Source organism: Notechis scutatus, chromosome 1, assembly GCF_049901735.1.
Source record: "Notechis scutatus isolate UNSWTSFEM ecotype Mainland chromosome 1, rNotScu1.2, whole genome shotgun sequence".
Taxonomy (NCBI): Eukaryota; Metazoa; Chordata; class Lepidosauria; order Squamata; family Elapidae; genus Notechis; species Notechis scutatus.
Window position 1 is genome coordinate 54,444,179 of NC_142009.1, and position 25,736 is coordinate 54,469,914.

General features: G+C 37.1%; 1 protein-coding gene across 2 annotated transcripts in view; it reads right to left on the reverse strand.

Annotated features, from left to right (window-relative positions):
- SUSD4 (sushi domain containing 4) overlaps positions 1-25,736 on the reverse strand; it is a 70,678-nt gene that overhangs the window by 30,414 nt on the left and 14,528 nt on the right. For both annotated transcript variants that reach the window (XM_087964521.1, XM_087964528.1), the window contains exon 2: positions 8,592-8,804. In XM_087964521.1, coding sequence (XP_087820647.1) covers positions 8,592-8,804 — 213 coding nt within the window. The remainder of the gene's footprint in view (positions 1-8,591; positions 8,805-25,736) is intronic.

A 25,736-nucleotide genomic window follows, 5' to 3' on the forward strand; every position in this document is an offset into this window, starting at 1 on the left:
GTATAAGTACAGAGCGATACATAGTAGGCAAAACATCTTAACTCCTCCAAAGTGTTGAAAATTGGCTTCAACTATTTAAGAAAGTAGTTCTTGATAGTAGATAGTTCAATGGAATAAAGAAATGCACATTTAGCAGGAATTGCTAAATGCTTATTTTGTTAGGGATTATTAGAGAGCCCTACAGGGCATGGGCCAGGATACCCGAGGAACTATCTCATTCCAATGGGATGGGCCCACTGTGAATCCTGTAAACTAAGGAATTTCGGCTGGTGGGGTCCCAAAGATCCTTCTCTGCCATGGCTCTTGCCATTTCCCACTTTCCTGACCTTCCATAAGAGCCTGAAGACCTTGCTGTGCTAGTTGGTTTTGGGCCCAATGGGGGAGTGTTACACTGAAGATGGTTGATGGACTAAGAGTTAGATCTCACTTCACTCGCTGCACACTCTCTTCCCTCCCTTCCCCTCTTTTTACTATAATTTATAATTTTATTGCTACTGGATATGTTTATATAGTTTTATTTGCTTTTAATGTTGTAAGCCTTGTGTTGAGATGGGTGACAAATTTAACAGACAATGAATAATAATAATAATAATAATAATAATAATAATAATAATAATAATAATAATAATAATAATAATAATAATAATAGTAATAGAAAATAATTTGAAAATTAAACACACTTGAAGGCAGAACAAGAAACAACAAATGGACACTAATAAAGGAGAGAAGCAAGATAGAATTAAGGAGAAATTTCCTTATAGTTAGCACAATTAATCAGTGGAATGGCTTGTCTTCTGAAGTTGTGAATGTTCCATGACTAGAGGATTTTAAGAAGACATTGGACAACCATTTGTCTGAAATGGTATAGGTCTGCTTGTATGATGTGACTGTATTTCACAGTTGCTGTTGCATCATTGTAAAGAAAATTACTAATAAAGCATCACAATTTAAAAATTATAGAGAAACTACAAAAGAGTTAAACATTGACACAAAAATTGGAAAGCTGATCAATTTTCTCCCTCTCAGATAAGTCACTTGAAATATTTAAGTACTGAGTTACTTTAACATTGTGGGGAAAAGTTACAGGGACATTATAATTTTGTAATAAGATATATATTCTGTGCTACAGACAATAACAGTTATCCTTATGCAACTGAATCTGAAGTATACACCCAAAGTGAAATAGCTGCAGTCAAACTGCAACTTATATACCCACGATTCATGAGAAAAGAAAATTAAGAACTTCCTTATTATTCTGCACCTGAAGAATTTAAGACCTAAAGTCCATTGTTTTTTGATCTTCAAATCAAATGTATTTGTTCTACCAATCCTTCAATAGCAACTCATAGGATAAAGAATTATTACACGAAATATTTAATGCTGGAATAAAAACAAATTCCCCCTGTCTAAATATACCTTGTTCCAAAACACAGAGAGTAAGTGGATGCTACGGTGCTTGCCTCGCTAACAAGAGACACACAAATTATAGTGGCATGATATAGCATAAATGAACTCCAGAAGAACCATCATTTTCTTTCAGACTTTAAAAATTCTATTTTAACCTGTTTGTTTTATAAGAAAGGTTCACGTTTCTGTATATTTTACTATTTTGGGTAATTTATTAACATTACTTTTGAAGTTAATGTTTATTTCTCTCATGTATTTGAGGTTGATGTTTATTTCTCTCGTTGTATTTTTATTTATTTTATTGCATTTGTGTTTTGTTATTTATATTGAGAGCTATTCTTTGCTGATATGGAAATGGGTGCCACCAAAACAAAATTAAAAATATGTCATAATTATGGATGTTTATTCGTTAAAAGTGACAAGAGAGATAGAATTCAATAAAAAAGAGCTTAGGTCCCCTGAAAAAAAAGTTTGTACGTCTATGTGTTTGATGGACTTTCTTTCATATAATATATAGCTGTATCTTATTCAGGATTTTCTTATTTCTGCAAATGAATGAACTGGATCAAAGGCAAAGATCTTTTTGAAATTTTATGACTCCATGCTATATATTTCTTTTAGTGCTCATTATCTGGAAGATGTAGGATAGCACCTTCAGTGAAGTTTTATTTAGGATTACAGATGCAAGAACAATTTGTAACCTACTCTTAATGTCAGAAAGTTTCATTTGACACCAGAACCAAAGAAAATAGATAATGATCCTGATTTTAATTACTTTTCAATTAAGTAATGAATTAGTTCTTTAATTGAAGAAAAGGATTCAATTAACTTGACAACTTAATTATTTACATTGGCAAGTTTAAAAGAAATTAATGTCAGAAAGTTTCACTTGACACAGAACCAAAGAAAATAGATAATGATCCTGATTTTAATTACTTTTCAATTAAATAATGAATTAGTTCTTTAATTGAAGAAAAGGATTCAATTAACTTGACAACTTAATTATTTACATTGGCAAGTTTAAAAAGAAATTAAACATACAAAACATTTAATTTTATCTCTCAAATGAAGCAAACAATAGACTAATCACATTAAAATGCATTTTGGCCATTTTAATTGCAAAATATCTCTAATAAAGGTAATGCTGTTCTAGAAACTATAGTTAATTGTCATGTCCTTAAGATGCAAGCCTTGTGCCCCCCTTCCAATCTGTCACTACTCAGATCTATAAGGTAAGATGCTCTAGTGTACTAAACCTTGGCAAATGGGCAGATTATCCCATGTTCAATCATCTTGACATATTGATACCAGGGTGTCCAAATCAGAGAAATGGATCTGGAATCCTTCATGACAGCTGATTATTAATTTATTTCCAGTTCTGTATGTCTTGTTCTGAATCTCTGCATCTTCAACAGTTGGAGCAAGCCAATCTGTAGCTTCATAAAAAATGTATTATTATCTTAAACTTGAAATGTTGGCTAATGTAAAAAGTTTTATTTGTATGCAGGTAGTCCTTGACTTACAACATTTCGTTTAGTGAATGTTCAAAGTTACATGGCACTGGAAAAAGTGACTTATGACCATTTTTCAAACTTATGACTGTTGTAGCTTCCCCACGGTCATGTGATTAAAATTCAGACTCTTGGTAATTTGATTCATATTTATGACGGTTGCAGTGTCCCGGAGTCATGTGAACAATTTTTGCAAACTTCTGACAAGCAAAACTAATGGGGAAGGCAGATTCACTTAACAACCATGTTACCAACTTAACAACTGCAGTGGTTCGCTTATCAACTGTGGCTCGAAAGGTCATAAAATGAGGCAAAACTCATTTAACAAATATCTCACTTAACATAAATTTTAGGCTCGGTTGTGGTCATAAGTTGAGGACTACTTGCAATTTTCCACACTATGCTACATTTTCTACACTATGATTTAAAAAGTGATTTATTATTTGACCATCAATACTGTATCAGGATCAGTATACAACTATACCAGAATACATTTATTATTACTGTCCATTTCTTTCCCCCCATAAAGAATTGGTTAAAGCATTTTATAAAAAGAAAAAAGAAACAAAATTTGACATATAAACATATTTATAACAATATAAAAGCAGCAAACAGAAAAACACAAAGCTTTAACAGCATAAACGAACAAACAAACAAATGAAATTGAGCCGTATGTGAAACTGACAATTACTGTAAAGATCAGTTTATTTAATTGCTGGCAAAAAGACACAAATAAAGAGGAAGCTGACCCATCTCCACTTGTAGGATTCTGCCACAAGAAACAGTTGTTCTTAAATAGCAGTAAAGTTCAAATAAAAGGAAATTACTACTGAATTAATTATGTGATTTAAGCTAGTAATCAGTACATTAAATTAAACTATGCATATAGCCAAAATGGTAGCCAGTAAATTATCTATAATAATGAAATCATATATAATATACCCCAGTCACCCCAGTCAAAATAACAGCAGGATTGTGCACTGGTTGAAATTTCCTGGTAGTTATCAAGGGCAGCACCAATTAGACCATTTACAGCAATCCGTGTGGGAAATAACATTATCTATTTACTGAATTTATGCCCCATATTTCTTTTAAGAAGCTTGATGCGATACAAGAGGTCAATTTTTTGCAGTTGCTAGGATATACAAAAGATACTACAGTAGTGAGAATTTATGAAAAAGATACATGCCACGAAAAGCTAATCCATGCTTGTTTTCATTTATTTAATTGACAGATTGGCTGGTTGCTTCAGTTGTAACCAGCTCTAAGATCATTGGCTCCTGTGTCCTTCTTTAATACCATTTTATTTATTTGTTTATTTTATTTGTTTGTCAAACATTAAAAGATAGCAAGTGTAGGTATGAACATAAACATGAACGAAGGAAGTAAATACAGATAAATGAGGACAGTAAGACAGGAATGGTAGGCACGCTTGTGCGCTTATGCACATCCTCTTTAAGGACCCCTTAAGAATGGGGTGAGGTCCATGGTAGACCGTTTGAGATTGTAGCAATGGAGTCAGGTAGAGCATTCCAGGTATTGACTGTTGCTGAAGTCATATTTTCTGCAATCAAGTTTGAAGCAGTTTGAGTTTGTATTGATTGTTTGCCCATGTAGTATTGTGGTTGAAGCTGAAGAAGTCGTTGACAGGCAAGACGTTGTAGCAGACAATTTTGTATACTATGCTTAGATTGGACTGCAGGTAGTGCAGTTCCAGATTGTCCAAGCCCAAAATTTCAAGCCTGGAGGCATAGGGAATTCTATTGTGAGTAGAGGAGTGGACTACTCTTCTCGAGAAATACCTCTGAACCCACTCAATTGTGTTAATGTCCAATATACAGTGTGAGTTCCAGGTGGACGAGCTGTATTCAAGAATTGGTCTGGCAAAGGTTTTGCATGCCCTAGTTAGCAATTCAATGTTACTGGAGAAGAAGCTTCGCAAAATTAGGTTAACAACTCTTAATGCCTTTTTGGCAATGTTTTACTATTGTTTTACTCATCACATGTTTTTACAGAAGCATTCATATTTTTCTATACAAGTTGCATGTTTGATATTTTTATGAGCTAAAACAAGGAGGTCCCAATCAATCAATAACTTGATTAAGAGTAAGATTGCATTTTAAGGGATCAATGGATAATTTGTTCTCTCTCCCTACTAAAAAGAAATTAGTAGTATGTTTTCGTTAAAAAGTATTTGAACAGATTTTACTCCCTGCTGAACTATATCTGATTTATCAATTATTAATTTCATTTTCATATTTCTCCTTATTACCTTTCTCCATTGAGTAAATAATGGATCTTTGTGGAGTAGTGTCCAACAATCTAGGAAAATTATTTAAGCCAAGAAGTGATAATTTTGCCCAAAGCATTCGATATTCTTCTCAGTTGATTGGCAATTATAAGCCAGAATTATTCAGGTTTTGCATGAGGAAAATCTCTCTCTTCTTCTTCTCTCTTTCCTTACCTTCCCCTTCTCTATGCATCTATGGTAGGGGTGTCAAACTCGCGGCTCGTGGGCCAGATGTGTCATGCGCTGGCCATGCCCACCTCTGTTTTAGCGAAAGGGGGAAAAGTTGTGATACGTCACATGAACAACATGTCATCGTGAATTTGACACTCCTGATCTATGGTGTTATTAAAAGGATTAGAAAAAAATAAATAAATATGTATATTTGTGTATATCTGTCAAATGACAGCTACATGCATGTTGTATTATAAACAGTCCCTGGGTCAGCAAAATTCACCAGACAGTATTTAGGTTGTTAAAAGTAAGGATGCATATATCATGTTTTTCTTAAAAATCAATGTTTGCTTTGATCAATTATTGCAGTAGTAAATTTGATTTGACAGAAACAGCAATTAATTATAAAAGGTAAAATATAATAAAAAACAATAAACTTAACTAAATGCTTCCTTAAAGAGCAACTTTTCATACCATTTAAGAAATCATTATATCTAGATCACACCAAGTTGATACATATATATAACTGGGGTTAAAACCCATAACTATAAACCAAATGCTGCTTCAAAGAGAAGTTCTAAAGCAATGCTCTTAACGAGAGAACAAGTGGGAAGATTGCTATTTAAGAGGTTGATTCTTAAAATATTCAAGCCCCAAGCCATGTGATCCTTTCAAAACCAAATAGCAGCAATTTGTATTGAGCTGGAAACAGATTTAGTGTAAGTAAAATAAAAGAGATGTGATCATCCAGTCTTTTGCATCAAATATCAGATTCTTTTCAAGAGAAATCTCATATAAAGTGAGATGCATCTGGAAGGAGCTATTTAAAATTGAGTAACTGCAACATGTGTTTTTGTTAGAATGGCAGCAAATAGGAAACCAGGTGAAGGTGGAAAAAAGAAATACCAGAAAGAACAAAGAGCAACCTGAACTACTGTACAAATCTGTTACGTGTTGCCGGCGTATAAAGAACGACTTTTTGCCCGAAAAACATGCCTCCAAGTGGGGGTCGATATCACCCATGCGCCGGTATATATCCTGCCCGGCTTTCGGATGCTTGTTGGGCCCTTGCGAAGCGCCTCTGGCTTCCCCGGATCCCCTGCGTCGCTCCACTTCATCCCGCTAGCCTCGCTCCGCCCGAGGCTGCAGCCTTCCTGCTCTTCCCACGGCCCCTGGCACTCCGCCCTGCCGCTGCAGCCGGGGATTTCTGGAGCGTTTCTGGTGGGATGGTGGGGGTCGTCTTATACGCGGAGTCGTCTTATACGCCGGCAAATACGGTATGTTAGGAATGTGACTCCTCAAAATAAATTGACTTGGACAATCCATTTACAAATGGTATTTTCATTTTATGCTTATATACTTCTGTCTCTGAGATCAGATAAAGTGAATGAAAGAGCTTGTATCATCTGTATGTTATTAATATCAGAGCCCGAATTCCCCAAAACTTCACCCAGCAATTTCATGCAGAAAATAAATATATGGAACTTTTGGAACATTTTATTGATTAAGAGAAAATAGTCCCTCTTTCACTTCCCACCCAAGTAGCTTTGCCTGTCAAGAATGAAAGAAATAACTTACACAATTCTACCACCCATTACCCCAGAACAGAACACAACTGAAATATTTAGCAAAATCAGTAGGATCCCACTCTTTCAACTTATTTCCAGAGGCAAGTTATACATGATAAGCTTCAAGGTAAATTCTGTGTTAAACCCAGAGTAGAAAAGAATCTAGTTTTATTCTACACCTCCCACAAATTATTTACTCTTACTTTCTCCTTTGCTAAAAAGATGAAAAACGTTAATAGTTCAGCCTGCTTCTAAACAACTGTTTGCTAAAGGATGACACCATAGACCGCATTATGGTTAAATGATGGCCCATTTCCTGGCAATGCTGAGCTATATAGACTGATGACCATATATATATTACAGATAAAATTGTGACAGACTCTAGAAGAGAGAGAATTCAAAATGAAAATACATAAAAATGAAGAAGCTTTATGGCACCCATTTTAAAAATAACCTTGCAGAATTTTTGTGAAAATTTCACATATGCTTAGTAATTTTATTAAAATATGTAAAATATATAATCTGCTTATGTGATAAACAGATAATGCTTATTCTTATTTAATATGGTTGATGCTAAAAAGTTTTGTTCATTATATATTTAGGTTCACTTTTACAACTAAAATATCACACAATAAAGATGAAGTATTACATTTATGCCAATAGCAAATTCATTCCCTTCTAGGGTCCCCTCATACCTCAGGGACATGCTGAACTAGTATTAATGGTCACAACTCTACACATAGACCAATGCCTGAGTTGCCTTAGACTATTTCAATACACTGAAAAACAATTCATCATCAGAACTTATCCTGAACATTTTGAACAGAGTTTCTTCTATTTGCGAATAAGCAGTCTTTCTTTTCTATATGTATAGTTTTAATCATAGCAACATCACTAATATTAATACAGCAAATTAATACAGAACACAATGTTTAATAGATGTTGAAAATTTCATTTGTACATAGACTGACGTGGATAATATATTGATAATTTCCATGTCTAACTCTGCTCCTCTCAAAGATTCCATAATAAAAAAATGTATGTAAGAAATAATTATGCAGAAAACAACACCCATATATATGGTCCTAATACAGAAATAATAGTTTTAAAACAATTTTATGTGCCATTCCTTTTCACTTCCAGTTAAATTTACAACATTCCAGCAACACATAACGGATTTCATATTCTGATTAACATCTACTTTTATTATAAGTTAATCATCCTTCTCTTAAAATAGAACTTCAAAGTTATATAACTAACATCGGAAGAATAATTAAATACTAATTTTGTATTTATTTTATTTGGATGTACCACCTGCATCTTTAATCTACAATTTTCCTATTATATAATTATAAAATATATCACATTTGTCACATACAAAAGTATTTTAAAAACAGCTTCTTTGGTAATAGCTTCTGTTTGTGGACAGAGTATTTAATGAATTCTGATTTTTAGTGTCAAAAGAAATGCATATTTTTATTTGACTCAGTGATGCCATCTCTTTCTGAACAAGCAGTATTAAAATAATTATTTTAAAATCTTCTCAGAAATTATAGCACAATCTCATACACCAGAAGCACAGTGATAGTATAACCATGGAGGTTTTTTTACAAATGAAATTTGCTAACAGTAAGTTAGACTTACCTTCTTGTAGGCACACAGGTTTATCACTTGGCTTCCAGCTTAGGGAACCATTAAAATGTCTCTCACAAAGCTTTTGGGATGGACCCTTAAGCCTGTATCCTTCTTGGCAATGAAACCGGACAACTGAACTTTCAAAGAAAACACCTGTGCTGGGCATTTTATATCCATATTCAGGGAATCCAGGATCAGAACAAGCATGGAGTTCATCAAAACCTACATCAACAAAGATATAAAATATTTATGTTCAGTCAAACAGTTATACCCTATTCTTTCTGTCTCTAGTATTTGCTAAACTGAGCTGAGATACAGATTTCAAAACATAACTTGCATGGAGCATTTCCAAAGCTAATGGGTAGAGCCTAAAACAAGATATCCCAGTTGATTCCCAAGCATGTGTTTAACTTGCCTTTTGCACATACACAATGCACATTATATTTTTATCAGTGGTGGAATTCAAATTTTTTTACTACCGGTTCTGTGGGCGTGGCTTATTTTGTGGGCATGGCTTGTGGTCATGTGACTGTGTGGTGCGGCTTAGTGGACATGTGACTGGGTGAGCGTGCTTGGTGGTCATGTGATTGGGTGAGCATGGCTTGGTGGTCATGTGAATGGGTGGTCATGTGAATGGGTTAGTTTATCATGACAATTCAGCCATTTCTGAGCTTAACTTCATGGAGACTCTTAACACAGCCAGTTTGCCATTTTTTTCTCCTGGAATGCTTTCTCTATTTCCACCCTAGACCACCAGTATTCTCCGAGGACTTTCTATTCAAATAGTAACCAGGTATGATTCTACCAAGCTTTTTGAAGTCAGCCAAGATAAGATGAGGAACCAAGAGTTTCTATCCACCCAACTCAATCCAACAAATTGGACATGCTGCAGATCCTGTCAGCAAGAGTATCAACTGGTGGGAACCAGAAGATGGGGGTTTTTTTCCTAATGTAATACATGGTGGGCTTCAAAAATTTTAGAAAAAGGTTCTCTGCCCAGTTGCTGGGTGGGCGTGGCCATGGTGGGCGTGGCCTATTCAGTCTCCTGCACCATGGCACGGGGGGGATTTTTGCCCTCCCCAGGCTCTGGAGGTTCTCTGGAAACTGGAAACAAGCCCCATTTCCAGCCTTCCCGAACTTCCAGGAGGCCCGTTTTTTGCCCTCCCCAACCCTAGTGCATGCCCTGCACTTACCTGCATCCAAAATGGGTCACGTGGGGACTCCTGGGAGGGGTGGGGTGGGCAGAGCCAGCCAGGAGTAGGATTTGGGGGGTTCTCCAAACTGCACAGAATCTTGGCTAGGGGCTATCGCGAACCCCTGCAAACCCCCAGCAGCCCACCCCTGATATAATCCTTGCCTTATGAAATATCCTCCCCACAGAGATTAGAATGGGCCTAACCTTGTTGCCCTTTTACAAGGATTAAAACTTAGCTGTGTACCTAAACCTAGAGCTCAGAATGTGTTAATTGTCTCAATGCTGGCTTTACTTTTAGTTAATCATCATGGTGGCTATTTGTATTTATCTTTGTGCATGTTTTTACTGTTTTAATTTAATTGTTTAATTATAATTTTAGAATTGTACACCACCTAGAGTCACTTGGTTGAGTTGAACAGCTATTGAAATTGAATGAATGAATGAATGAACGACACAACCTGCAATCTAAGTGGACAAATAAGGCCTGCTTTTAAAAAAATATTTTGGCCAGAAGTCATTACTGAACATGTTAAATGACTTTTCAATTGCAGCCAAAAACTCACTAACTCCAAACAAATCTTAAATTTAGATAAAAACAAGCACTTCTCCTGAACACCTTAAAACTGTGTTAGGTTCCTGTGGAATGCAATTTTAAGACAGACTAGAGCATGGGTGTCAAATTTGATAGTGTCACGTGACGTATCGTGACGTATCTTGACTTTTTGCCTTTGTGAAGCAGGGGTGGGTGTGGCCTGCATATAACGCATCCAGCCCGCAGGCCACCAGTTTGACACCCCTGAACTACAATATTTTCTGAGTTATAATTCTGTTCATGACAAAGAGTAAATGAAGTATTAAAGGGTGGATACCTTTCTTAGAGTGGGTACCACTGCTTCATTAAGCATTTAAATCTTTATAATGTGCAACAGTAAAAACAAACATCCAGATGACAGAAAGAAAAAGGAGAAACAACTGATTTCTGAAGAAGTTGATTTTGGTCACTATCAACTCAGAGACGAGTTTGTCCCTCAAATCCATGTTCTCAAACAAACATATATAAGCCAAAACAAGTTTATACAGCTTAGATCTCAATCCATAAGAGAACATAATAAAACAGAATATATATTGCAACTACCGGTAGCTTCCTGTCTAAACTCACTAAATATGATGCTATTACTATTGACTGAAGTGGAACTTTTCCTTTAAACTGCTGTCAGCTAGCCTTGGAGGAGAAATAATACAACTTCCAAAAGACAAGAACTATATTAGGATATAAAAATATATTAATTTTAGAGAAATAATGATACAAGTTTTATAGATAGTGAAATAGGTGGTAGTAGCAAGAGAAAGAACAAGAAAGTGTGAAAAGCCAAACCACAAGGATCATCTATTGGTCACAAAGTTATATTTGCCAACAAACCTAGTCTTTCTTGTAAAAAAAACCACAAGCTAGGGAGTTTAGCAAGATGGGTTTGTGACATCCAGCCATCCTAGCCTAGCAACAGAGGAGGGGGAAAGCTGTGTTTCAAGTAACCAATGAATGACTGACAAGTTATATTTCTGTGTTTTGCCCCTTCTGAAGAAGTATATAGGCATGTGCTGTTCTGTAAGAAATTTGTTCAGAAGTGACTCACTAAAATACTCTGAACCTGTTTGTGCAAATAAAATCAACTTATTTTTGGATTCCAAGGTCTGAGTCTCGTAATTTCCTGCAACAATATGAATATTATGCTTCCCTCTTATAAAAGCCTGTTTGATTGGTCCCTAGCATTTGATTTTTTTCCCCAGGCTTCAGTTGTTTCCACTCAACGCCTAGATGTACAGGTCTTCTAATTTTCTTTTAGCCATTAAATATTTGGCCCTTTTGAAGAGAAATTTCCCTATATGGTGGTCCCAGTCTCAGATTTTATTTGAGTTAATCATTTTGCTATTTCAGCTACATTAAGGTATGCAAGTCAGCCAGGACCCAATTTTTTAAATTGATTAATTCAAATAAATATTGTGATGAATTGTTTATTCACAAAGATTATATGCAAAAATTTACAAATCACCAAATCAATTTGAAAACATTCAAAGAGAAAATTTTATTGCATTGTTTGAATCAAATATTTGTACAGCCCCTAGGCTTTACAAGTATTTTATGCATGTTCAAATTTTATTCAAATGTTATTATACTTATTGTAGTGTATTTAAATAGAGACTTCTAGGGCGATGTTCCTATTGGTTAACAGAAGCAACTATACGATTGGTTAGTAACGTTAGTACCTGATTGGCCGCCAATAGCGGCGGGAAGTTTAACTAAATGTCATTGGTTGCGAGCCATGGAGCAGCCGCTATAAAAAGGGCTGCTGCGGTTCGACTGCAGTTGAAGTTACTGTTATTATTAAAGAGCTGAATTCAACTCCGGTCTGCGAGTCTCTTTACTGGCGACAGAACACTTATTCACAATAATCTAATGACCACAGAGTTATAACAAGTATATCATGTGGCACAATCATGAAAAGCATGCAAGATTTCACTTCCGTACAGTAGGAAAAAGAGATTGAGGAACTATCTTTCAAACTGAGTCAATTATCGTTAAGGGCAATGCCAAGTTTCATTTTCATATATGCAATTATTTATTTAGCAATTGTGTCTTTATGAAACTTATTGAAATATGTATAGTGCTGTTTATAAAGAAGTGTAATACAAAATGAAAATAGGCATTCCAGAAAATGAGGCTATTAAACTGAATATTTGCTAAATACCAAAACAATTTCTTAGCTGACATAGCAGGAGAGCAATTGCTGTAGCAGTGAGAAAGAAACCTAGAATTTTTTTTTAACCAGATATGCAGTTTACTATTTTAATTATGTCTTAAAGAATTTCCACACTAAGCATAAATGTTTTCCACTCTGTATGGTTGTGCATTTATTACTGTGTTGGTATTACTGCCTGGTGAAACATTTCAAACAGTCTGTATCCCATTATTTAAATATGAAAAAATAAATGAAGCAGTTACTATTCATGTGGATGACACCTTACAGAGAACCTTTAATTCCTACAGAGCACATAGAGCAAATGATCTGGATATACAGTATTTGCATATACATATATTGGAGTATATAACAGAATATACCTACAACTAGTAGGTGATAAATAATGATGGTGCAAAATACATTAGTAGAGCAATATATTGTTATTAGCACTGGTGATAATCCAGTTCTGCATGTTCACTTTAGGTTTTCCCCAGATCTAATACTTGCAATCTAAGTTATGTCAATTTGTAACTTAATCAATATGATTTGCTATTTAACTAAGTACTATCACTATGATCTGTCTGAATATTTGTAAATGCAGTAGATCACGGACAACAAAGCTATGCTTCAACTTTTTAAAATAATTTTTATTACAAGAAAATTTTACTAAGATTTTAAAAACTACAAAAATAGAAAAATATTATAAAAGGATGAAAAAAGTAAAAAAAGAAAAGCAAGAAAAAGATTAAAAACTGACTTCTGCTCTTACAAATATAGCAATTATTTCCATTTCAGCTTTTCCATATTGCATATTATAATTTCCTTCTTCCTATAAATAAATCTTTTAAATTAATAAATCCTGAAATCACAGTTCATTTCTACCCATTTTCAGCAAAAATCTATAAAGACGTTTCCAGTCTTTTATAACTGTAATTCCCTCATATGATCAAATAAGATCATAGTTTGAATTTTGGGTTTTACTTCTGCTATGACAAAGTAATAGAAGATTTTTAAACAAATCATTATGTTAGGAATGCCACAGTGTGAATATGCTATATATGCAAATCCTTGCTAAGCCCAAAAACACTTTTGTTGGCCTCAGCTCAAGAATGCTTTATACAAAAGAAACAGCAGGCAAATATAAATGGTTAACATATAGCAACTTGCTAATACAGGAAACTGGTGGGGCTTAAGATGAAATCAAGAGCAAAACAGACTACAATAGGATTTATCTTTTTTTCTATGCACAGTTAAGTGAAAGATTTAATATAGATTTTAAAGATACCAGAAATGGAATGCAATAATGAATTGTGTACAAATGATGAACATGTGATTGCTAAAATATATAAAGGTTTGAAACAGAGGAAGAGCAACTTAAAGAATATACGGTGAAATGGCAAAAATTTTGGTTTCATATCCAAGTGGATCAATGGAGCTTGTACAAGGGTTCAATCAGACTTATTTCAGACAGGGATAGACAGCCTGTGGCCAAGAACCCTTAAACTGCATGCCTGCCTAACATTAAGTTAAAGACTAAATCAAAGACAAAGCCAGCTGCTTACATACTAAGACCTGAAGCATACTTCCTGAAATAGCCAATGGCAATACATGAAGCTACAGGACAATGTCTGATCCTCTAATGACTTTTTAAAAGCTGGCATTGCATCTCAATGGGCTGCTCTTTAAGATCTTCTTTCTTTAAAAGCTAGAAGAAAAAGCTTACAGTTCAGCATTAGTTATTCTACTTTACTCTATATTGTTTAAAACAGTTCTCCATTATGCATGCTATGAATCTGCAATGTACCTTGGACTTCAACTTTTCAACAGTGCAGTTCACCATGTGGACATAGAAAATATTCCTTTAGATTCTAAGCTTGTTATGTAGAAAAACATTCTATTTCCAGCATCAAATCGTTATATTTCAAAATTTTGAAGAGCTATTAAGTACCACCAGAGGCATCCCCCTTTTAAGGAGAAGGGGAAAATTTGTCACACAGTGACTTAATTATCACAACATTACCAGTGAAGAAGTGTGGTAATATAACCTATTGATCATTTTATCATTTTCTGTAAGGCCTTTGTATAACTAGCAGTAAGTCTAGGAGATGTGGGCATTCTTGGTGGGGATAGGAGTATCTTTGCTCAGAGTGCCTCATTCTGTTTTGATTCTGCCAGTTTAGAAGGAACAGGAAAATGGGTGAAAGTTCAAGATACACAGTTGTGCTTTCTCATGGGACTTTCCAAACTTTCCCATGAGACTTTCTGTGGCTGTATGATCTCATCCTAGCAAGGTAACATCTGGGACTTTCCAAGATTGTGTGTTCTCATGCTGGTGAAGTAATCTCCTGTTGAGGTCATTGTTTTCTGAATATGCAGACTGTATTTTGCTTGTGTTTTTTCTCAATAAATACTGCTACCTGAGTTCTCTCAGGGTTGGCATTTTTCTCAGAGACAGTTCCCTGTGTCTCATTTCAAATGTCAATCCATCATAAATGGTGACCCCGACGTGATAGCTGGAAGGCTATACGTTTCCCGCATCCTATACTCATCGTCGCGGACGTCGACTGGCCCTCATCTTCTTCGCTGGACGAAGATAGATTCTTTCGTGAGTATGGGGGAGATCTCTCGAAGGCTCAGAAAGAGCACATCAGGGAATTGAGAGGGATCATTGGGAATAGTTTTGGATTTGGAATTGGCAGTAGGGGTTGTGCTGTAGGAAAGAAAGAAATTGAGGACTTACTACAGTATGTTTGGAAAAATATTAAGTCATATCCGGAGGGAGGTAGTATTAAAGTAGAGTCCTGGAAAAAGATAGGGAAATTTTTGCACGAGGAGCCTCGTGCCCTTCTTCAATTTTGTTAACCTGGAGGGTGATTATGGATGCGTTAGCTACTTATGAACAACCGCTCCTAGCACCCCCGAAGAAGGTTTGCCGCTTTACCATGCGGTGCGTTTGTTGCCGCCGACGGCACCTCCAGATAAATCTGGGGGACTGTCTGGCGCTAGAAATACTTTGTCAGAGGATAAGAGTTTACCTTTAAGGGTTCAGGTGGATGCAGTTACTGCAGCTATTCAAGAAGCAAAGAATAGAGGGGAATTATCAGGAGATGATTTGGTGGAGTTTGGAGTAGAAGTTCAACTTAATCCAGTGGAAATTGTCATGGATGCTGCATTAAATCCGCAGCGGGAGTGGAAGCCTTTACAGCTCAGAATTTTGAGGGAAGTTAAGCAAGCAGCAAAAGAATATGGTGTTAGAACGCCATATACTCAGGCATTGTTAGAAGCAGTTGGTTATGGAAATAAAATGATTCCGGCTGACTGGAAAGCTCTGTTGAATATGATTTTAACTCCAGCTCAATATTTGGTGTTAGATCAGAAATGGAGACAGCTGGCAGTCCAGAGGGGAACAGCAAATGTTACCCCAGATCAGCTTTACGGAGCTGGTAATTTTACAACAGTGGAACAACAGAGAGATGGTATGCCTGAGGAAGGGTTCATTCTTCTCCCACAAATAATTTTTCAAGCCATAGGGTCTCTCCCTGACGGCGAAGGTGGTGAGAAGACCTTTACTAACATCAAACAAGGGAACAATGAACCCTATGAAAATTTCATTAGCAGACTGAAATTGGCTATTGAAAGACAAATTGATAATCAATTCGCCCAGAAAGAGTTGCTTTTAAGTTAGCAGTAGAACAAGCTAACACAGATTGCAAAAAGATTTTAAATCCACTGGTAGCAAGTGGAGAGAGAGAAATCGCGATTTGATTAATGCATGTAGAAAGGTAGGAAGTCAGTCTTTTAACATGGAAACTTTAGCTCTGGCTTTACAAACAGGACATGCTCAAAAGGGGAATTGTTTCAATTGTGGGAAGCCTGGACATTTTAAAGCGCAATGTCGGGCTCCTGGAGGGGGTCAAAGTCAGCAGTATAAGAGATCAATAGGTTATATTACCACAAAGAAGCATATTTCTTAAAGGCGAAACAAAGTATATTTCTTAAAGTGGAAACAAAGTAACACAACGCATTAAAAACTAATGAATTTATTGTCATATAAAGTTAATTGTTTTCTTTGAAGTTCTTAGAAGATGTGCACACAGTGTGCTAGGAGAAGGAATATAATCACTGCAGGCAAAGAAAAATGAAATGCACAAGACAGAGATAGTGATAATTAACTTTTAACAGCAATCATTTACAAAGAAATGCTAGATAGGATATGCATTCTTACTCTGATGAAGTGATTAACACATGCTTATAATTCTCCCTACTTCAGGAAACAGAATTGAACATTTTCTTGAATTCTATTTTCTATATTGTTATAACAGCTATAGTTTTAAAATGTGTTGCTCAATAATTAACGTGCTTATAACAATAGATGCTACTGTTACGTACTTAGAAAATCATAAATGCAACATATCACAACATAAGAATGCATTTTTGCTGGAGCATATTACATAAACTATATAGGACATTATTATCATATTTTTAATGAATTCCACGGCCAGTAGTCATTTTGACACAATTTGTTTGTTATAACATTTACAATGTGATCTGCTCCAAATTAGCATCATATTTTGAAGACACCATATTAGAAAAAAAAAATAGCTAACATTTATTAGAACTATCCATCAAATTCTGCAAATCATACCAGACATAATTAGACTTAAAGCTCACTTCACAGCGAAAATAATATATGCCAAGTAAACAACTGTTTACTGTATTCTGCAACTAAGCCTATAACCACTTAGAAATTTTTGTGTATGGAGCTCTATAAATAATATAATTGCATATTATTTCCCTGTTTTTTCTTCTTTATGCTTGTTTCCAATAGAGTTAGTTTAAATTAAAAAACAGGGTGAGTTCACATCTCAAGAGAAATGGATAATCCCACTGAAGAAGTTGCAAACAAATCAAGAAAGCAACTTCTCAGATCCTGAAATCAGTAATATCAACTACTAGAATGAGGAGTCAAATCCTATAAGTTGTTGAATATAATGGTCTGGTTAAAAGCTGAAAGTTCCAACACTGCTAGGGATGTAACACTGCTAAGCTCTTTTCATTAAGACTTATAACATAGATGCAAGAATCAATAGCTCATTTAAGAAAAGAGCAATTTAAAATAGGAAACCAGAGTGTAGGCTGGGAATGAGGTTATTTTGTCATTCTTTCCCAAGCTCCAAATGATCTACAAAAATACATGTCAGTTTCCATATTACATGTATTATTTGATTAAATTTAGAAACAATCTCTATATGAAGTTTGATGAACCTTGTTCTCCTGAAACCAGCCTCATCTGAGCTTTCACTCTGCCTTCCTACCTGGTCCATGGCATATCTTCTACAGAGATAAACCTGAAGGTCAACTCCTGACCGTTATTAATAAATACTATCCTTCCGACTTTGCTATTATGCTAATGTAGTATTGATACAAACAAATCTAAAGAATACACGTATAGCAATAGCACTTAGACTTATATACCACTTTATAGTGCTTTACAGCCCTCTCTAAGCAGTTTTACAGAGTCAGCATATTGCCCCTAGCTGGGTCCTCATTTTACCCACTTTGGAAGGATGGAAGGCTGAGTCAACCTTGAGCTGATGAGACCTTAACTGCCAAACTGCTGGTAGGCGGTGATCAGCAGAAGTAGCCTGCAGTACTGCATTCTAACCACTGCACCACGGCAGCTTTGGGGACAGGTCATAAGTAGCTTTTTAGAAGTCTGTTGTAACTTCAAATGATTATTAAATGACTTGTCATAAATCAAGGACTATTGTATTACACCAAGTTCTTTCTTCCTGGAATATGAAGGAGACTGTCATATACAGAGAAATATTTGGTTTCCTCACAATGTATGCCTTTCTATTTTAGCTATCTAGTTTGTTTTTTATAAAGTTTTATTTGGGTTTTCACACATACAAAATACAAGTAAAACATCTTTTTTGAAAATAGCATGGTCCCGGTTTGAACTTCTTTATACAGACACAAAACTCAATTTCATGCTCCTTTTTGTGTTCTATTCCATATCTTATACTATTCTACATTTTCTACATAGTTTTTCCCCTCTTTTAATTTTCTCAATTTTATTTTGATTATCTCATCTCAATTCAAATCATTATATTTATACTTTTGTCTGTTCTGTTTCAATTTCATATTATCTTTTCTCATTAAACAAATTTTCGCCTGTAGTTACTAATTGGAGTATGACACCTTTATATCTTTTAATTACATCCATTCAACTCTTATTTAAACTTCAATATATATCTTAAGGTTATGACCTTCAATATAATACATAATACATAGCTTCCAATCGAATTCTGCTTGGTACATTCTTATAATACACACTATATTCTTAAAAAAAAAAGGATTATAAATATATGTAATTATAAACCCTCATTCCATTCCAATTCAGTTCTATCATTAATAATCATTAAAATCTTAACATCTTTAACATTTCTTTCCAATTAAATATCATACTTCCTTAAAGACACATATCATCTCCATAATTAATTTTTCCCTTATTTCTCTTCACATATGTTTTGTAAATCATTAAATATTCATTTTGTTACATTTATTTATTGACAAGCATTCCCACTGAATTATGATAGCTATTTTATCAAACATTTTAATCATACATTGTTTCATATTTTCTAAAATTATTTCTATTTCTAATATAACAATACTATCTTATGTACCTTTGCAGAATCCCCTTTTCCATTAAATTTTCACCCATTATCTCTAAATAGGCCCTGTTTTTTATTGTCTGTTTTAGCCTCTTGTTCCACATCCCATATCCGTTAGAATTGGGATGAGCTATAAATACTGGGAAATAAATATGTGAGACCACACTGCTTGTTGGCCTTGCTACTGATGCAGAACAAGGCCTGCAAAGAGGTCAATGCAAAGTATTCAAGCCTATGCCTCATGGACTGGAAAAAAGGCATTAAAAGCAACTGTCAGGAAAAGCCTTTACGCTCTTTAAAAAAGAGGCAGCTGATGATTGGTAGATTCCAGCTTAGTGCTATGGCCTGGATTCAGTGCTTTCATATCCTATATTGTTAATTATTAAAACCTAACTGGTTCTTTCTCCTTTATACCAAAATAATGATTCCTGCTTAGAAGTCATGCAGATCTTGGAAATCTTTGGTCAGAATTGATAATGCCAAGTATTTATTTATTTAATTTATTTTGTCAAGCAATTCTAAGATAACAGGTATAAGTATAAACATAGTTATGAATACATGAAACGGATATACATAAGAAAAAAAGAAGCAATAGGACAGGGACGGTAGGCACATTGGTGTGCTTATGCACACAGACCTACAGACAAAGGGGTGAGGTTAATAGTAGACAGTCTAAGGTTAAAGTTTTTGGGGTTTGGGGAAGAAACCAGAGAGTCAGGTAGAGTATTACAGACTTTGACCACTCTGCTGCTGAAGTCGTATTTTCTGCAGTTAAGTTTGGTGTGGTTAATCTTGTGTTTGTATCTATTGTGTGCTCTTGTATTGTTATGGTTGAAGCTGAAGTATGCATTGACAGGTAGTACATTATAATGTATAATTTTATATACTATACTTAGATCGGACCTAAGGCGGCATAGTTCTAGGTTTTCTAGCTCTAGAATTTCAAGTCTGGTGGCATAAGGTATTCTGCAATGAGTAGAGGAGTGGAGAATTCTTCTTGTGAAATATTTCTGGATTTTCTCAACTGTATTAATATCAGATACATAATGCGGGTTCCAGACTGATGAGCTGTATTCAGTATTGGTCTAGCAAATGTTTTGTATGATCTAGTTAGTAGTGTGATATTACCAGAGAAAAAGCTACGTAGGATTAGGTTAATAACTCTTAGTGCCTTTTTGGCTATGTAGTTACAGTGGATTCTAGCACTTAGATCATTAGAGATGAGTACTCCAAGGTCCTTGACAGAGTTTGGATCATCAACAAGGTCTTGACTATTCAGTTTGTATTTTATTTTCTGATATATATTTTTTGCCAATATGTAAGACAGAGCATTTATTTGTTGAGAATTGAAGTTGCCATTTGTTTGACCATTCTGATACATAGTCAAGGTCTTTTTGAAGGGTAGCAGTATTGTCGGTAGTGTTGAATAGCTTTACATCATCGGCGAAGAGAACGCAGTTGCTCTTAATATGATCACAGAGGTCATTTATGTAGAGTATGAAGAGAGTTTGAAGAGAGTAATGGGACTAAATAGCCTGAATTAGTACAAGGAATTTTCTATGTCCCGGTCAGTCTTGTTAAGGAGAGGAATCTGAGAAGTACTCACATATTTTTATTTTGAGCAGTCTCTTTAACAAGCTAAAATATATAGTGCAAATTAATATGGTTAAAGGGTTTTTATTTGAGGGTTTCTCCAATAGGAAGATCTTAAATGTATTTCAAATTCTGTTTCCTAAACTGACCCCAAGCACAACTGGAAGGCATCCTACGTCTCTAGTTGCAATTGCATAGGATTAGCTTTAATGATAGTGTTTAAAAGTTCAGAAAATAAACTTAGTAAAGCAGAAATAATGAAGAACAAACCAGGTTAGTCTTGCTTTGTGAGAATTAAAAGAACAGATAGTCAAATTGACATATATGCATACTACAACTGTATCAAATCTTGTATCCCCCATGTTTTCTACATTATATACAAAGCCATGAAAGTGAATGTTAATTCTGGTGATTCAAGAACCAGAATGGATGCTTTCCTAACAGTACCATTGTTCCAAATATAAACTAATCCATAGTTGTCATTAGTACATAGTGCAATCAGTGTGAATTATGGTCACAACATGAAACTGAACTGTTTTGCAGTCAGAGAATGTTCGGATCCACCTACAGAGAAATGACTCTAGTTCTCCTCCTACAGTAATGTTTATACATAATTCTAAAGAGGTAAGAACAATAAAAACATGAAGTGAGACAGCAAAGAACACCTACAGATAGCACATTTAGCTGTTGATTCACTATATTCCTTCTTCACTGCAGAGGAAGCTTTAAAAATAGCATGGTTATAGTTAACCCCTTCAACTTTTTTCTAGGGTTGATGCACATGAAACTTCCATTTTTTTGTTCCTTGTGTAAAAGTTGATTTTTACAGATACTGTCTAATCAATAATGGGAGATGGAAAAGATTCAGTATTTTTAAAAACTATATTTGTTTTCAGCTTGCGGCATACATTTATTTATTTATTGCCTCTAAGCACTACAGAGATAGCAGTTATAGAAGAAAAACAATTTTTTCCTTCTATTTATATTTTAGCCTGTCAAGAGAATAAATAGTATTTTATAGTTTGGTTTAACTGTCAATGCTCATGAAATGAATTATTTGATTTATATGAGACAGTCCAGTGATATTTTCAAGACTTTACTAGACAGACAGTTTTACAAGTGGAGAGATAATAATAATTAGATAAATGTTATATGTATATAAAAATATTGTTACATTTTAAGCCCTTTAACATCTACGCAAATCGGTTAATCTTTTCCATAAGGCTACTGTTTCACATATTTTACTTTTCCATAAAAACAAAACATATTAATGAAGAGATAAAATTGTGGCATTGATAAAATCAAACCACTGGATTTGACAAAATCTTTACCAGTCAATTTGCAAAAGTCAGCTTTACTTGGAACAGCTTACATCCTTTAATACTATTCAATAAAATATCTGCCTTTCCCAAATCAATTAAAAATCAAATCCAGTCTAAATAACCAAAAGTGCAACCAACCATAATAATAATTATGAGCTGTCAGGATGAAGCCTACAAGTATCTGGGTATTTTAAATTGGATAATATCAAGCATGGGCAAGTTAAAAATGGGCATTGGTAGAAGTTACCATGAATGCCCTTTCTATCTATGCTGCGAGAGAGCCCAGGATGGGTTGATTCCTTCCTATGATGTCATTTAGCTGAGTCTGTACTAGGATATAAAAGCCAGCTCTCGGGAGAAACCCCAGCTTTGGCGAAGATAATTGACAGACTGAAAGCCCAAAATAAATACAGAAATATGTCTTACCCTCTCCAGACAAATCAAGGGAGGGGCTGGGCTCTCTCGCAGCATAAATAGAAAGGGCATTCATGGTAACTTCTACCAATGCCCATTCTCCTCCATGCTGCCTCGAGAGCCCAGGATGGGACATACCAAAGCTCACATGTCCACGGGCGGGTCCTCGTCTGGCTCATCACACCGACTGTGGAACCACTCATTGAAGCACCTGTCTGCTGAAGGCTGCAATTGCCGAGGCAAAAGCATCCAGATGGTAGTGTCTGATGAAAGGAGATGGGGATGTCCACATGGCTGCACAACAACATCTCCTCCAAGGATGCTTGGGTCACCCAGGCAGCAGAAGTGGCCGCGCTTCTGGTAGAGTGCGCCGTCAGACCTCAGGGAACTGGAGGGGCCGCAGCTTTGTAGGCCTGCTCAATGCAAGACCTGACCCACCTGCTAACAGTAGGAGAAGAGGCCTTGTGCCCCAAGTGAGAAGGGAAAAGGGAAACAAACATGGCTTCCGACTTCCTGAAGGAGGAAGTGCGCTAAATGTATATTCTAAGAGCCCTTCTTACGTCTAGCGTGTGCCATTGGCGCTCTAAGTCATGGTGCGGGAGAGGACAGAAGTCAGGCAAAACAATGTCCTGGGACCTGTGGAACCAGGTGTTAACCTTTGGAATAAATGAGGGGTCCAGAAGAACAACCCTATCATTGTGAAAGGAATAAAGGTCCTGTCTGATGGAAAGCGCAGCAAGCTCGGAAACCCTCCTGGCAGAAGTGATGGCAACAAGGAACACTACCTTCAGAGTCAGGAAACAGAGAGACACTGTTCTAAGGAGTTCAAAGAGGGGCTTTGTAAGGGCATTAAGGACCATATGAAGGTCCCAGGAAGGATACCTGTGAACCATTGGAGGGGGCAGGTTGGAAGCCCCTTTCAAAAACCTCCTGACTGAAGTGTGATGGGATAAGGAAGGAAGCAAACCCCATGAAAGGACCGAGGAGAGGGCCGCAACCTGCCTGTGTAAGGTGTTGGGGTCCAAACCTTTCTCCAGCCCATGCTGAAGGAAGCTAAGAACTCCTGCCAACTGGGCTGAAGCAGGAGAAAGACCCTCCCTGAGGCACCATCAGGAAAAAGCCTTCCAGGTGGCATCATAGATGAGCCTTGTAGAAGGTTTGCGAGACACCAGGATAGTGAGGATGACCCTTTCTGGAAGATCAGCCTCCTCTAGCCACTGCCGCTCAAGTGCCACACGGTCAGCTTGAACCACTGGGGCTCTGGGTGGAGCAGGGCCCCTGGTGGAGGGAGATTAGATGGGCTGGGATCCTCCAAGGAGAAGCCACTGATAGGTTGACCAGGTCCACAAACCAGGGCCTCCTTGGCCAATAGGGTGCCAGGAGGAGGAGCTCCGCACGTTCCTCCAACATCTTCCAAATTACTGCTGGAATGATGGGAAGCAGGGGAAAGGCACAGAGGAGACCCTTGGGCCAACTGCACCAAAGAGCATTGGTCCCCTCCGCTCCCTGGCAAGGAAACCTGGTGAAGAATCTGGTGACTTAGGCATTTTGAGGAGTGGAGAAGAGATCCACCTCCGGTGTTCCGAATCTGAGGGAAAGATCCCTGAATAGAGACGAAGGAATGGACCATTCTACCTGGTCGACTAGGCTCCTGCTGAGCCAGTCAGCCTGGGAGTTGTCGACCCCGGAGATGTGGTCCGCCGAGATCGACAACAGGTGTTTCTCTGCCCAACCGTAGAGCCTCTCTCATGAGGACTTTGGACCTCATCCCCCCTTGCCAGTTGACATGAGCCTTTGCGGCTGTGTTGTCCATAAGGAATAGAACATGAGAGCCGGTCACTGATTGCCTGAAATGAGAGAGCCAGAAAAATGGCTCTGAGCTCTAGCCAATTTATGGGAAGGGTCTGCTCTGATCTGGACCAAATGCCCTGAGCTATCTGGCCCTGCATATGGGAACCCCAACCCAGGAGGCTGGCATCGGTGGTTATCACTAGCCTGTCTGGGTGTCTGAACAGGAGTCCCCTCCAGATTGACAGGGAATGCCACCAATTGAGAGTTCTCTGGATTTGTGGTGGGAGTGGGACCTTGATGGATGAGTGGCTGGTTCCTGCTCGTTGGTAGGGAAGCAGGAACCATTGGAGGGGTCGGGAGTGGAGCCGAGCCCACGGGACGATGCCAATACAGGAGACCATCTTCGCCAGAAGTTTGGACAGCAGCAACAGGGGGACAATTTGATGTTGCTGGATCTAGCTGATGATCTCTGCAAGGCTCTTTCCACAAGCTGGGGACAGGAAAACCTGGCATGACATGGTATCGATGACTGCTCCCAAGTGTTGCAATTTGGTTGTGGGAGAGAGCTGGCTCTTTTTGGTGTTGATGGAAAATCCATTGCTCTGGAGACATAACAGGGTAATTTGCAGATCCCAATGGGCCACAAGGATGGAAGAGGATAGAATCAAAATGCCGTCCAAGTAGCATTGAATCCTCATTGGAATAGAATGCAGAGATGCCATCAATGTTGCCAGAACCTTTGTGAAGACCCTTGGAGCCGATGAGAGGCCGAAGGGAAGTGCTCGATACTGGTAATGGGTATTCTGATAACAGAAACGGAGAAACTGGTGATGATGAGGGCAAATTGGGATGTGGAGGTAAGCCTCAGTGAGATCAATGGAAGAGAGGAGGTCGCCCTCCTGAACGCTCTCTAAAATAGAATGCAGAGTCTGCATTTTAAATCGCTTGTATTTTACAAATTAGTTGAGAAATTTTAGATCAAGGATGGCTCGCCACCCCCGAGGCTTTGGGAATGATGAAAAGGCGAGAGTAAAGCCCACGTCCCCATTGAGAGGGGGGAACAGGTTGAATAGCCCTGATTTCAAGAAGGTGCTGAATGGCCTGATTCATGAGGGCTTGCCTGGAAATGTCCCGAGAGACAGGACAGATCAAAAAAAAATTTGAGGGTGGCGTTAGGAAGTCCAATTGTAACCCTGACCTAATAGTGCTGAGCACCCAGGCGTCCGTCGTTGACTCCTCCCATTTGGAGGCAAAGAAGGCTAGGCAACCTCAGATGGGTGGGGAGAACGAGGGATTACTTAGAGTGATGGAAGGAATGACCCCCTCCCCCCTGAAAGGGACGTTTACCAGTAGAAGGTTGTTGCCTGCCAGATGCTTCCACCCATTGGTCTTGGCGCTGGGAGTACGGCCTGTGAGAGCGGGAG